Source organism: Benincasa hispida, chromosome 4 (genome assembly GCF_027475165.1).
Source record: "Benincasa hispida cultivar pf3 chromosome 4, pf3_genome.v1.1, whole genome shotgun sequence".
NCBI classification, from domain to species: Eukaryota; Viridiplantae; Streptophyta; class Magnoliopsida; order Cucurbitales; family Cucurbitaceae; genus Benincasa; species Benincasa hispida.
The window spans coordinates 34,649,287-34,664,354 of NC_143481.1; the positions used below are offsets into that span (position 1 = coordinate 34,649,287).

The 15,068-nt window shown below is 31.6% G+C and overlaps 1 protein-coding gene across 1 annotated transcript; it reads left to right on the forward strand.

The window, feature by feature from the left end:
• The first annotated feature begins 338 nt into the window (after nucleotides 1–338).
• Nucleotides 339–14,831, forward strand: LOC150036663 (uncharacterized). Its single transcript, XM_090313205.1, is given in 3 exon segments — nucleotides 339–678; nucleotides 14,226–14,371; nucleotides 14,451–14,831. Coding segments are annotated over 3 exon segments (867 nt in total).
• The last annotated feature ends 237 nt before the right edge of the window (nucleotides 14,832–15,068 follow it).

The window sequence follows — 15,068 nt, forward strand, 5'->3', positions numbered from 1 at the left end:
GATTTGACTTATTTTAATTTAGGGTGTAGATTATTTTGTTTTATTTTTTTTATTTGAGTTTTCTCTTGTGTGTCTTTTGTGGTGTTTGTTTTACCATGTCTTATCATAATTTTGGGTGGCCTTATGAGTTTTACGAACCTAATCTAGGTCCAACACTACTACCACCACTAATGTCTTTCAACCTATACCCATATCCCATCACTTATCCATCCCATGACCATAGGAGTTTTTATGTTTATCCACCCCCAGTAGAGGAGAAACCTTCTTTTGAGGACCAGTTAAAAGAGTCTATCTTAGAGTCCCAATTTAGGAGGTTTTGTATGGAAGAGAGGATAAGAATGGATAGGATAGAAGCTCAACTGGTGGAGAATGTGGCAGCCCTGAAACATTTAAGAGATCAATTTAGTCTGATGGTTGATGCATTTAGAGCCTTGTTTGAGAAAAATATTTCAAATGTCACTGAAGTAGGGAGGTCAGTTATTGTAGATTTTGATGATTGGGATGAGTTGGAAGCATTAGAGTCATATCAAGAGTCAGTTCATGAGATTGAGAAAGAAGATGTGCCTAATTTAGATAAGGAAGTTCAAGTGATTAAGGTCGAGGTTGAAAAGCCTTATGTTCCATCACTTGAGAGTCCTTTTGCCATTGATCTTTCTCTCTTATATTCTAATGAGTCGTGTCAGTTTGAGTCTACTTTTAATTTTCAGTCTTTTTATTTTCCAAAAATTAAAAATTCCAAAAATAATTTTCTGCTTTTAGGTACCTAGGAGAAGATGGAAAGCCTACAAAACTTTGTAGGTTATATTGATTCAAGCAAGAAGGGACTTGAAAAATGGGAGAATTTTTATTTACCTTGACGAACAATCTCCCATGTCGTCTAGATTACACGTTAAACATAGCGCTTCTTGGGAGGCAACCCAAGCTTTTATTTTCTTTTTTCTATTTTAGTTCATTTTATTATTTTTATTTTTAGTTAAGCACTCGTGGTTTGGGCTCTTATCTTTTTCTAGTCTAGATTTTACAGGGGCCCTCAAATTAAAGCATGTTTGCAAGCCCGACACATGTGGATTACTTCATTAATCAGGCCAGTTTCACTCACTCCCTGTGTTTATTTTATTGCACTAAGGACAATACATGTTTCTAATTTTGGGGTGGGGGACGTATTGCATATTGTTGCTTGTCTTGTGTTTTTATCCTACTATGCATGTTATTTAGAAAAATTGTCTTATGCATGATTATTGATTAATTGTTTTGAGTGGCTGAATTTTAAGAAAAATTTTAAATTTTTTTTTAATTAAAAAGAGGATCTTGTGCTTAAATTGTGAAATTTGCTAAGGATGCAGTGATTATGATTGCCTATGAGTTATTCTAAATTTGCATGTTAAATGATCTATTGTGGAAATAGGATGACATACTCCTGAATTAAATTGTCTTTAAGTCCCTCTTTGAGTCTCCCATAGCATGAGTATGTAGTCACTTTAATTTAGAAACTTTAACTAAAAGAAGGATTAAGTGTAGTGTATTTGGTTGTCACTTTGAAAGGTCCTACCGATTAAAAGGTTGATGTACATGATGATTTATAATGTTAGACTAAGAGGAAAACAAAAGAATATTATTATTGCCTTTGGAAAAAATGATAGTATATACTCATGTGCTTAAAAGAAATATCTTTTTATTATTTTAAACTTGTAATGTGTATGCATGGATGGGGTAAAAAAAAGTCATTGTTGTTATGATCAGTTAGGATACCTGAGAGTTGACTAGGTATGGTTCTCTACAGTGGATGTGTGAAAGCTAGTGCCCCTAGGTAAAATGATGCAAGTTTAGGGCCCTTTTTGTTGTTAAAATATATATATATATATAAAAACAAGGTACCTTAGTGGACATATTACTTTCTTAAATGTGTGGATGCTTGATGATTGGTGCATGAGCTAGAGTAGGGGGGAAACTGGAAAAGCTCTCTTGAACCTAACTTTAGTTTTTATGTTTTGAATTAAATGTGATTTGCACACACACTTGGGAGATGGTGAGATTTGGCCTTGAAATCTTTTAATGTTGGGATGTACTTGAAAGTTTCTATTAATGGATCTAATATACTTCTTCTGAATGATGAGGTTTTGAGTCATTCGCATGCTTGTCTAAATTTCATTATAGTCTTGTTCTTTCTTTGCTCGAGACTAGTAAAGTTCTAAGTTTTGGGTGGTAAAACGCATAAAAAAAGTACGTTTTCTGGGCTTAGAATTTAGTTAGTTTTATGCTTAATTTGAGATCTTTGATACTTTATTGTTTGATTGTAGGAAATCGAGCAATTGGATGAGAACAAGCAATTTCGGAAGATTAATGACCAAAATACCCCCATGAAGGTCGAAGCTTTGACCTAGGGCATTGATCAATAGAGAAAAAGGAAAGAAAATTCGGAAATCGAAGGGAGACAGTGTTGAACAAACGTTGTAACGTTGCTTGTGATGCTGCAAGGCAAAAAGCTCATGGAAACAGGGTAGGTCGTAACGCTGCTTGCAATGTTGCAAGCTACGATTAGTAATGCTAAAATTACCATCATGCTAAAATTGCAATGTTGCGACGCTACGATTAGTAATGCTACATTAGAGCATTGCAACGCTGCGACTACTGTCTATATAAGAAGTTTTTGGTCGATTTGATTCAAGGAGGCACTTTTAAGGCTATTTTGAGAGCGTAAAGCAATATTTCGGTGAGGCCTCCCTGGGAAGTGTAATTCTGGATAGAGGCAGCATCTCAGAGCTTCAAAGGATCAAAGATTTGAAGAGTTTGTTGGGTTGGGATTCTGGATTCGAGGACGAGAGTCAAGAACACGACTTGCAATTTCTTCCCCTTTTTATTTTCTATCCTTTGTGTTTAGAAACCTCATAAATGATCTATGTTTGTATTGTAACCATAAGTGACTAACTTATGTTTTTAGGGTGTTGATTTAGTTTTATGGATTATTAAAACTGAATTAGTCGCTTCATGGATTGAATTTATGCATAATTATTTCAGCATGTTTGTTCTTAATGCTTTTGATTAACTGATCACTAATTGAATGTTCTTTACTTAATGTCTGTCTCGTGAGAGAAGGTGTTAAGTTGGATCTAGCATGTTAAACTGTTAATCAAGTATGCACGAGAATGATAGGAGATTAATAGAGATTGTTGACAGAGGAACTTAATGCTATGGCTAGTTAGGCGATAGAAGACATTTGGGTCAGTGGTTAGTCATTAGAAAGGGTTCAGCTTGAGAGAGGATACCTGGATAAAAGACTCCTAAATCTATAATTTGCTTGAATCAATCTAAGGTCAAAATAATTAATTTAGTTAATCTGTTTAACGAAATCACACCCTAGAACGTGTCTTTCTCTAGTTTCACCCCAATTTTATCTTTTCTTGCTTTTTAGGATTAGATTAATTAGGCTCTCATCAGAATACGGTCCCCTAAATAAAATTAGAGGAACCTCTGAATAGCTAAAAGAGTCGAACCAATTCCTCAGAGGACGATACTCGGTTGCTTAACCATTTTACTATATTATAATTTGACCCGTTCACTTGCGCTACCATCAGTAAATTATATGTAACAAGTATTACTAGCCAACAACTATACCTGCTACTCAAGTTAGAAAACGGGCTGAAACCATTAGCGGCAAGCCCAAACCTTAAATTACATGGGTCCATAGAAAAATCTAGTCATTTCGTGTTGATTAGTTCCCATGCTACTGAATCAACCGAATGTCACATCTTACCATCACTGCCTTTATGGTTTGAATGCCATAATAAGTTCTCAACAACTTCGTAGGTATTAAAATTCGCTTCAACCTTGATATGATAGGAAAGTATCTTAAAACTTTAGCAGGCACACCTTATCTAATTAATTTAGTACGAGCATCCATCAACCGTCTAGACAAATCACAATGTAGGCATGTTTCTAAGTTTTCATTTTCTTTTCAAAATAGGCAATAATCATTTACTCATGCATGAATCTTTTGATATCCCAAATCAAATGTCTTGAAAATTTTCTTAACATCATAAATGGATCTTGAGATAAAAAATTGAGTACTAGCACGTATGGCTATGGATGCAGCAAACAGGCATTGTTTAAAGGTAGCATATCATGCAATAGTTCTATTAAGTCACTGAAACTTTTATCTGACCAACCATTCACAACTTTTAGTTTATATAAGGCTACAATAGCTGTCATCTTTGTGAATTTTGTACTCTCTAGGTACAAAGGGGTCTTTGTACCTTCCATTGTTTGATTAAGTTCATTATCAATACTTGATGAGCAAGATCACCATTATCCACTTCTTCTATTTCATATGTAGATCTGTACATGTTAAATGTATCAAACATATATATGTCCTCAAGTTCGTCATTTGCAAAAACTTCCTCACCATGATGATACCAGATCTTATATATTGGGTCCATTCCTTTAATGACTAAATGCTCATAAACAATATCAAATGTACGATGACTCATTTTCCTACAATCTTTGCAATGGCACATACTTGTTTCCACATCTCCTACATCCTTCTTTAACTTTTCTAAAAAATCTAATGCCCCTTTCATATACTCATCAGTGGCTCTAAACAATAATAAAAAAAAAAAAAAAAATAGTATTTCAACGTCCAGAGTGAAAAGAAGGTGAAAAAGCACCACCGAAGCAGCATGAGTAGGCCGTCCAACAAAGTGCATCAAGTTAATTGCGACTTATACTAGGATTGTGTTTTAGCAATGAGTGATGGAAGCAAAGAAAGAATCAAGCTAGGGAACGCTCCAAATTTACTAAAGGCCTCCTTAATTAAGGGCTTCTAATGCTTTGGTTGTAGGCAAGCCAGGTCTAACCACTGCTCTTTATAGTTCTTCACTACTCGTACAAAAAGGAGTCAACAATAGCACGAACTCTCGCTCTTTTACCTTTTTTCATGCCAAAGTTGGCAATTGACACGAGAACTCTTCTAAGTGTTTCAGTCAGTGATGATTCTTTCGTGGGACTTTCAAAAATAGAACCCAACTTACTCTATTACCTTACTTATGAGATTTTCCTCAGACCCTGAAACAAGAGTTGGAAGCGCTTGTGCAGCAGCCGTAGGATTTGGAAAAGGACAAATTATTGCTTATTACACCAATACTCTTAACTTTTAATTTTTTGTACCTGTGTGGATGTACTCAATCTTTATCAAACATTCTTCAAGTGTTAGCAATAATGAGAGCTTCAAAGGAAAATAATGAAAGATGTAAAGAGAAAAACTTATTCAATCCAATCACAAGAAAATAATGCATAAAAAAAAATAAACAGATAGATTACTACAAGGATCCATCAACACAACTTGCTTTCCACACCATCAAGAAAAATGTTAAATAAAGATTAGGAACAGAAGTGGAATTTAAAAAATAATTCGAATTCAATTTTAATAATTCAAAATCAATTTTAGCAGTATGAGATTTATGTTTTAAAGTGTGTAACTAAACATTAAATTGATTTTGAGTCATTAAAGATGTGTTTGGGAGTGATTTCAAAGTTTGAACATGGAAAAAGCGTGATTTTAACTATTTTACACTTTTAAACACATTTTTCATATTATTAAATTTGATTTGAAACAATTAAAAACATGTATCAAGTGATTTTAAAAATGATAAAAGTGATTTTAACCCTTCTAGAATCGTTCACAAACATGTCGTAAGTATTCATAATTTAGAAATGGATTTAATTATCTCTGTTTAATCCAATCCAATACTGTAAAATATTACAAGTTTTTAGACTTTTATTATTGTATCTATATCTATGTTATTTCATTACTAAAAAAGAAAAGCTAACTAATCACTAGAACTAATGCTTGCTCTATATGTTGATTGAAGAACTATATAAAGGACTGTATCCAAAATTAGTCCATTTTATATGGTCCTTAAATTTACATAATTAATTTCATCTCATGTTAATGTTAAACAAATAAAAAACTAAACCCTTAGTCAATATCAGTGAACATTCAGTAGAGGAATAGAAGCAATATCAGTGGACATTCAGTAGAGAAATAGTGTTAAACTTTCTCAACAATTAAGGTTTTAGTACTTTAATAAAAGACTATACCCTTGATCAAGTTCGAAAGTTCAATATTTAAAATATTAATAAATACAAATTTTGTCGTGTATTAAGTAACCTTTATTTCATTCTCCTAATCTTATTAGGAATGTTATTCTAGTGGATAGGATTAGACTGCACAAGGAGAACCAAATAGATGGGTAAGCTGGCCTCAGCCTCGACCTCTGAGGCCAAAACAGGCCAATTGGATCGGGTGGCCCAATTGCCCTCACCCACTCTTTGTTGGTGCCTCACCTGTACATGTTTCCTACTCATTCTAGGTCGTTTTAGGATATGACTCTAGAAGGCTGGGACGAGCCAATATAGGAGTTTACAGACTTCAAGGAATGGGGTTGGTTAGCCTCGATTCAGCCTCCCCCGAGACCTAGGTAGCCCAATTTGGTCAAGTGACACAATTGTCTTGCCCACTTTTCGTTGGCTCCTCAAACGGGTTTGTTTCCTATTGGGATGGAATCACTTTTCTGGTTTTGCCCTCAATCTTTGATTCTCTCTCCTGTATTTTTTTATATATCTAAACTTACCTATAACAGCACACACTTTTCTTTTCCATTCCTTCTTCCAATGTTTAAAAAAAAAAATTACGATTGCCGTAATAATTAATTTAAAAATATAAAGACAAAATTAAAAGATTTAAATACGTATATTGACAAAGACAATGGAACAATCAAAGCGAAAGAAAATCGTTTAGATGATATAACATTAAATTTACCTTCACCTATTAACTTAATCTTTAGGGTCATTCAATAATTTAACAAAATCGAAATTGTACTTTTGTGTTAATCTAAATTTTACTTGTAAGATCTAAAATAAACTTTATATGGTACATTTCACATACAGTCGGTTGAAAATTATGTGTTGAAATTTGTATAATGTAGCCGACATAAAATGTTGTATAATGGTTCAAATTTCCACCATATTGAATTTAAAAAACTGGAAATTATGTCGGATAGATAGGTCGGTAAATTAAAATAGTGGAAAACACGTTTGAAGATTATATATAGGTTGTGGAACCTTTAATTTTAATTTACTGTATAATATTTAATTAGATGATGCTAGGTAAATAGTCGTTGGGTTGACTAGTCAACGCAACGACAGTTTTTGTTTAATATAAATATTATATAGAAGAAAAGAAAAAAAATTTAGTAACCTTACGACAAAAAATAGATGGGCTATAACGTATTTTAATTTTAATAGATTTGTAATATTTGGTTTAATATATAATATTATTCGATGTTGTCTATGGAATTGACAACGAATTTGCTTGCTTTGAAGAAATGAATTCCAAAAGTTACCAATAATTTAATATATAAGTGGCTTCATATATATTCTAATATATTATGGAATAATATTTAGCATGTCACCTGTCACATTAGTGATGTTCATGCTTCAAGCCATCGAATTTGACCAAATAATATATGTAATGTTTTTTTTTTTTTTTTTTTTTTTTTTTGAAGAATGATATTGTTAGAGAAGTAGGTGTGTAATAAAAAATTGATTCTTTTATTTGGTGGGAATGATCCTCTAAAATTGTAACTAACTTAATATTGAGGGTTTGAATCGAGGTAGTTAAAAATTGGGATTTTTACCTAACAATCATATCTTTGGTCATATATTTTTATAAATATTTTTTAATTTGATTAGTATACCTTAGAACATTTTGACGGATTCGTGATTATTTTAAATATACCTTAGAACATTTTGTTAGGTATTTGGAAATATTCTAATCAATATATGAAATATACTATGGTTTATAAATTAGAAGTTGACTCAATGCTTGACATAAATCACAGTATAAATCAATATATGAAATATAGCACAGTATATAAATCTTCATAAATTTTATTTATATCACAGTATATATATAATAATACAATAAGTCTAAATAATAATAAAAAAAAACACTTGTTTATATCAAATAAATGAATACATATACTACAGTATATGTCAAATGTCCTACAAAAGCTTTAAAAAAAAACACATATATATCACAGTATATAAAAAATAGAAAAAAATAAAGTTCATCTTCATATGGGGGTTTATAATACATAACCCTTCATCTTCATCTCTTCTTCTTCAGTCGTGATTGCCACAGATATCTCCCCTATCTTTGTTGATCAGATTTGCTTGCCCCATCATATCGTCGATCAAATCTACTCAACCTGTCACCCTCGATTCATCCCATGTTGTCCGTCAGATTCGTCCCAAGTCGTTCGTGTCATCTCTGTTGAACCATCAATTCACGCCATGCCATCGTCTATTGCCTGCAACTCATAATGCCGAAAGGAGAAAAAAGAGGGGGGAAGGAGAAATGAGAGGGAAGAGGAAAGGATGTTTTATTAAAATATTGTAGTTTGGAAAACTATTTAGTGAATTAGGGTAGTTTGGAAAGTATTTAGAAATATACGGTAGTTTGACAGTCCGAGGAAGAGAGAGGGATTAAGTTGAGAACTCCACGAGTAAGATCGAGTTTTGAGAACTCCAAGAGTAAGATCGATGTTGAAAACTCGACCTACATTTGTCGAGTTTTCAACACTTGACGCATGTCCCGTCCCATCTCACTTGCCCAATTGGCTCACCTTTAATCAGCTTTAATCTCCCACCTACCCAATTGCCCAGCCTGCAATTTCTACATGCAAAATTAATCCGTGGGTTGAGTTTTCAAAACTCAACCTACAATATTTTAAACCCCCACCATCAACTTCCCAAATCACAATTTTCCCTCTACCTTCCTCCACCGCCTTGCTATTGCGCTCGTTGTTCTCTGCGTTCGTCTTCTTCTTCCAAAACTTCTCAAAATTTTGTTCTCTTCTCTTTAAAAAACTTATAAAAAAATCACTCTTCATTTTTTACTCTTTTGTCTATCATCTTTTCCTTCTTCTTCCTCTTCTAAAAAATTGTTACTAAATCCTCTTTTTCCCTACATTCGTCCATCAAATTATAAGGTTTGTACATTTACCCTACAAAGTTTCAATTCTTTTAAAAATAATTATAAATTTTTTTCCTATTCTCATGCTATTATATATATATATATATATATTAAGTTTCTGTTGTTGTTTGGGAAACAAAGAACAAAAAAGATAACGTTCATTCAACAAAATTTCTAGCTTTTTTCTAAATAAAAAACAAGTTATAGATCTATATTCTCATAAAATATTCTATTTTTTCGTAGTTTTTGTTGTAGAATAATAAATAACAAAGAAAAAAGGGATCATTGTCACTTTAAGGAAAAAAGTAAAATTGCGGTTGAATTTGTGAGTTTACTTTTTACTTATCACGAGTTTGTTTATATTTATATTTTTCTAGATATATCATTTTAATTCCTTATATATTGATGTTAGTAGATCTATCAGGTTAATCTTTTTAATAATTGTTGAATTCAATAATATTTACATATTGATAATCTTATTATATGATGTTAGACCTACCATGTTAATATTTTTTTCTGCATTTTAAATAATATTAGATTTTGTTGGTATTAGTGTTAGTCTTTTAGTATTAGTACATTTAAAAAAAGTTGTTATTTAATACAAAAAGTTTTTTTTTTTTGGTTATTTAATATATATTTCTTATAATATTCAATTCTTTTATTATTTAAGTTTGATGTTCAAATTTTTTATTAGTTTTTAATATTTTTAATATTTTGTTTATATATTTTTTTTTTTGTATTTAAGTTTGATAAGTTGTAAAATAATTAGAAATGTATTGTTCGTCCTTTTCTATTTATTACTAGTTTTTTTTATAGAGAAATTCTTATAAATAGAAAAATCTAATAAATATTTACACTTTATAGCAAAAGTTCCAAAAATGCTGCACTTTTGAAAACTTTTTGCTATAAAATGTAAATATTTTCAAATATTTTTTATATTTTAAAAGATCTTTTTTTATATTTATATTATTCTAGATATACCATTTTGATTCCTCATATATGAAGACCGAATGTAATCTTGCTCCAAAGATAGCATTAAAATTAAATTAGGTGTAACTTTGCTTTTTAAAAGAAAGAGAACATGAAAATTAAATTAGGTGTAACCTTGCTCTTTTAAAAAATGTTCTCAAAATGTAAAAAGATTTGTATGCCTATATTGAAAGAGCATGAAAATCGTTATTAACTTTTTAATATGTTGTGTACTTTAAATAATATTATAATGTTAAGAAATATAAAGTTATATATTTTATGATTTAAATATGTTTTTTAAGCATTAAAATCAAATTAGGTGTAAGCTTGCTTTTTTAAAAAATGTTCTCAAAATGTAAAATGATTTGTATGCCTATATTGAAAGAACATGAAATTCGTTATTAACATTTTAATATGTTGTGTACTTTAAGTAATATTATAATGTTAGGAAATATAAAGTTATATATTTTATGATTTAAATATGTTTTTTATATAATTTAAATAAAAATTTATGTGATGTGTTATATATATTATAATGTTAGGAAGTACATATATATTGCAATATAATAACATTACTAAAACATGCAGTTGGTAATATGAACATATAGAATATAAATATAACTAAACTAAGTTACTAACTATGAATTTATATCATTATTAATAACATATTTAAGTTATTCATAAAATATCATAATAATCCTAATAAATTTTAATAGTCGTTGAATTCAATAATATTTATATATTGATGTTATTTAATACATATTTATATATTTACATATTGATATTATTTAATACAAAAAGGTTTTTTTGTTATTTAATATATATTTTTTGTTTTTATTTATATTTTTGTTTGTATTTAAGTTTGTATTTAACTTTGATAAGTAGTAAAATAATTTGTAATGTATTGTTTGTCCTTTTTTAAGAAAATGGCGAACAAATGTTTGGGATTTATGTTGTTTACAAATGGTAGTATGATTGATGGTATTGATGGAGTTTATTATGACCAACCACTATGTGGTGGTTTTAGCATCAAGGTAAACAGTAGACTTGTTTTTCAACAATTCGTTGAAATGATAGGAATGTCACTTGGTGTAAATATGAGAGCAAATCAATTAGAAATAATATATAGACGTCCTAATCTAACACCATCAAGATCAGTAAGGTTTATGTCATTCCCTATTCCTAATGAACAAGCAATGAACTTGATGTTCTCAATCGTGATGCCACTCCCGAAGTTAGTGCATTTATATGTTAATGTGAATAGGGTAGGGTTGGATATAAACATGAATGCACCCTTTAGTAAGTTTGAAGATCCGACTCAATATATTGACATTGATTCTAAATCAGTTGTACCACCTTGTGATGATGAAGATATGGTAGCTAACAATCAATATATGGATTTTATAACAGAAACAAATGATGAATTTGAAGAGTTGGATTTTGGTGGTTGTGAACATGAGTTACCTTTAAATACATTCAACGGTTTGGATATGAATGTAATAGATAGCTGACAAGCCCAAAACTTACATGTTAATAAGCTTCAGACTTGATCAAAAGAAAATTTGTAAAATCACCAAACTACTCCTATCACTACTAAAACATAGCAACAATGGTAAGTCCGAGTCGATCCGCAGAGAAGCGCAATTGGTTTCGTTAAGTTAATTTTCTAATTAGAGCGGTAAATGGAGGGTTTTGTGTGGAAAAGATATATGCGTGAAATTAAAATAAAAAGGTAAATATAATCTAGAATAGGAGTCTATCTAATTCCGAGAGCAAGAAAGAGAGTTTTCTATGCAATTTCTTTCATTAGGCATCAATTAATTACACTAAATTTGTCAATCCCTCAACCTATTAGAAAATCTTATAGCCCAATTAGCCAAATTCAATAATAAACCAAATTAGCCCTAATTCAATTTACAACTCTTTCTTCTTAGCGACATACAAGTTAAAATTGAATCGCATTACGAATGGGTTAATTGTTGAGACATACTACAAGCCGGAAAGTGCATGATTTGTTTGGAAAGATTAAAATCAGGGCATACATGAGTTTGGTAAGAAAAAGTCTAGATTTCACACATGCAATCCTAATTTGCGCAACTAAATCAATCAATATATGCATAGACTATGATGATTTTGCAAACAAGAATTTTGATAAATTAATTTGTCAAAAAAATTCAAAGAAACTCTGTTAATATTAAAATGACTCCACCCAAAGGGTTTACAATAATCAATTAAATTAATTAGAAAACCTCAAGGAAATAAACATAGGGCTCTTGCTCAAAAGAAATTATATAGAAGTTACCTCTTAATCATAGACAAATTCGAGATGCACATCAAATCCATCGATTACAACCCAAAATAAAAAGAAAAACTAACCTAAAGATACAAAATTCTAAAGGGAAAGGAAGAAGAAGGAAGTTTTACTTTGGCCTCCATCGATTCGGCCTCCAAAGTTCACATATTTTGACCTAAAATCGAAGAGGAGTATTTATAGAAAACATTGCAGCGTTGCAATGTTAGAAACGACGTTGCAACGCTCAACAAGAAAGGCTACGAGCATCAGGAAAATGTTGCAACGTTGGCGTGCTGCCAACTCGGAGCATTGAAACGCAGGAATAACATTGCAACGCTGAGCATTCTGTCAAAAACTCGATACTCGATGCACAATGCTCTTTTACTCGATGCTCGATACTCGATTACTCAATAGCATTGTACTTGATTATACTCGATAGCCTTTGACTCAGTGATACTCGATGACTGATTATACTCGGTGGAACACGATGTCATTTTGGTAATTTCAACTTCTTTGAAGCTTGAATGTTCAAATCAACTCCAAATTGCTTCAAATTAACCACATTCTTCACCCAATGATTAATTCTACCTCTTGATGGCTGGGTACCTACAAAATAGGGAAATAAACACGTAAAATCTATTACGAAGATAGGCTCTAGACAGTTATGGAATCATTTTTGTAATCATTTAGGTCATAATCGAAGGACGTCGAAAGACAGTTGTTCATTGCATTATCCCACTCCACCCTCGAATACCACCGTTACTTTGTACATCTAGATTTTATGGAGTTGTTAGATTGGGATTCATTCAGTTAGATAGGCATCTCATCACAGCACTAGTCGAGAGATGGAGGCTTGAGACACATACATTTCATATGCCCACTAGAGAGTGCACTATCACTCTATAGGACATAGAAATATTGTTCGAGTTACCTATTGATGGTGAGTCGGTCTCCGGAGTGATGTATGATGACTATTTACATATTTGTCAATTGTTCCTCTTTGTAACTCCACCCATCGATAAAATTAAAAAATCAGAGTTAAGTTTGATATGGTTAGGGACACAATTTCATAAGCTCACCAATGATGCGAACGAGGAAACTGTCATGAAATATACCGAGCATATATATTACAGATGATGGATGGAAGTCTATTTTCTGACAAATCAAGTTATTTTGTTCACTTGATGTTCTTGCCATTGTTAGCTAACCTCTATGATGCAAGACGATATTCTTGGGGTGGAACATGTTTGGCATGACTGTATAGATAGCTATGCAAAGCAACAAAATCTAAAGTTCGTGAGATCGTTGGGCCTCTGATACTTTTGCAGTTATAGGCTTGGGAACCATTTCCAACAATGGCTCAACAGCTCCAACATGTAAATGGCGCTCAATTAGCTGGACGAGCCTATGGTTCTACATGTAAATGGCGCTCAATTTAATTTAACAAATATTTTGATATAACTGATCTAGTTAATTCAAAATCTAAATTATTAATTTAAAAATATAGGTGGAGAGAAATTTTGTGTGACTAGAACAACTACACATGTAGTTAGTCAGTACAAATACATGTTTGATCTGCTTCAACTTAATCAAGTACATTGATACTGAACCAAATTGAATTTTTTATACAAATTTTTAATGTGTTTTTCTTTAATATTATTTTGATATAATATTTTATGTTTCAGATTATTTGGGAGCCGTACAAAGCTATTATGAACACTTTGCCCAATTTCTGTATAAACAGTCAAGACATATGAAGGACGATAAGTCCTCATATATGTTTTCACATTGGTGAGTGACATCTTTCTAACAGGGTAATGAGACAATTTGGGTTCTAATAGGATGTCCCATCGCCTTATAATACTGAACCCATACTGCATGACATCGACTTAAGAACTGGAGATTGATTTGAAAACGTTGCACATTTGGTAGTACGTTGGCACTATCGTGCAAGATTTATTGCAATGGGGGTTTCTATTGGGCAATTTGATAGAGATGTCACTCAAAATTATATCGATTGGTACAATAATATTACAAGGCACTACGTTACTCGTCCAGGAGTAGTTGAGAGTCATCTGGTACACAAATAAATATTGTCTAATTATTTTTTAATTTAAATTTATTTTAAATTTTGTCTAATCATTTTATAATTCACAGAGATCGAACAATAATAGACTCCATGACGTTGCAAATGATCCGAACCAGATTCTTGCTATATGCAGTAACAACGAGAGCTATATGGAGGAGATACATTATATGTACGATATACCTATTGTTCATCCACCAGTTCCAAGATGTAGGGGACATGTTCGAGAAGAAGATGATGAGTTTGATGAGGTTGCCCACAATGTGAAAGAATTGCCTCCTATGATGTAGACATGAAGCCAAACTGATTATGTTAGTTCGATGATGATGATGCTAGCATTTGATTCAGGATATTATGATTCAGAGGCTGGTCCATCGTCTTCATATGTGTATAGACATGGCTGCGACCATGGAGAGCATAGTGAATATTTATACTATAAAGCGTCAACATAAGTACCAAAGCAACATCAAGAAAAACCAGCACAACCTCAAGTTTGAAGTCGACGATGACAACCAGCTCGAAATCGATGGCGTCCACCTTGTGGAACACATTGATTTTTTTAATTATTTTTAAATGAATGAGATAATAGTTGTATTAATATGAACATTTTAATTTACATTTTATTATTTTTAAAGGAAACGTAAACATTCGACCATTATTCAGAAATAGAAAAACAAATACTAACAACA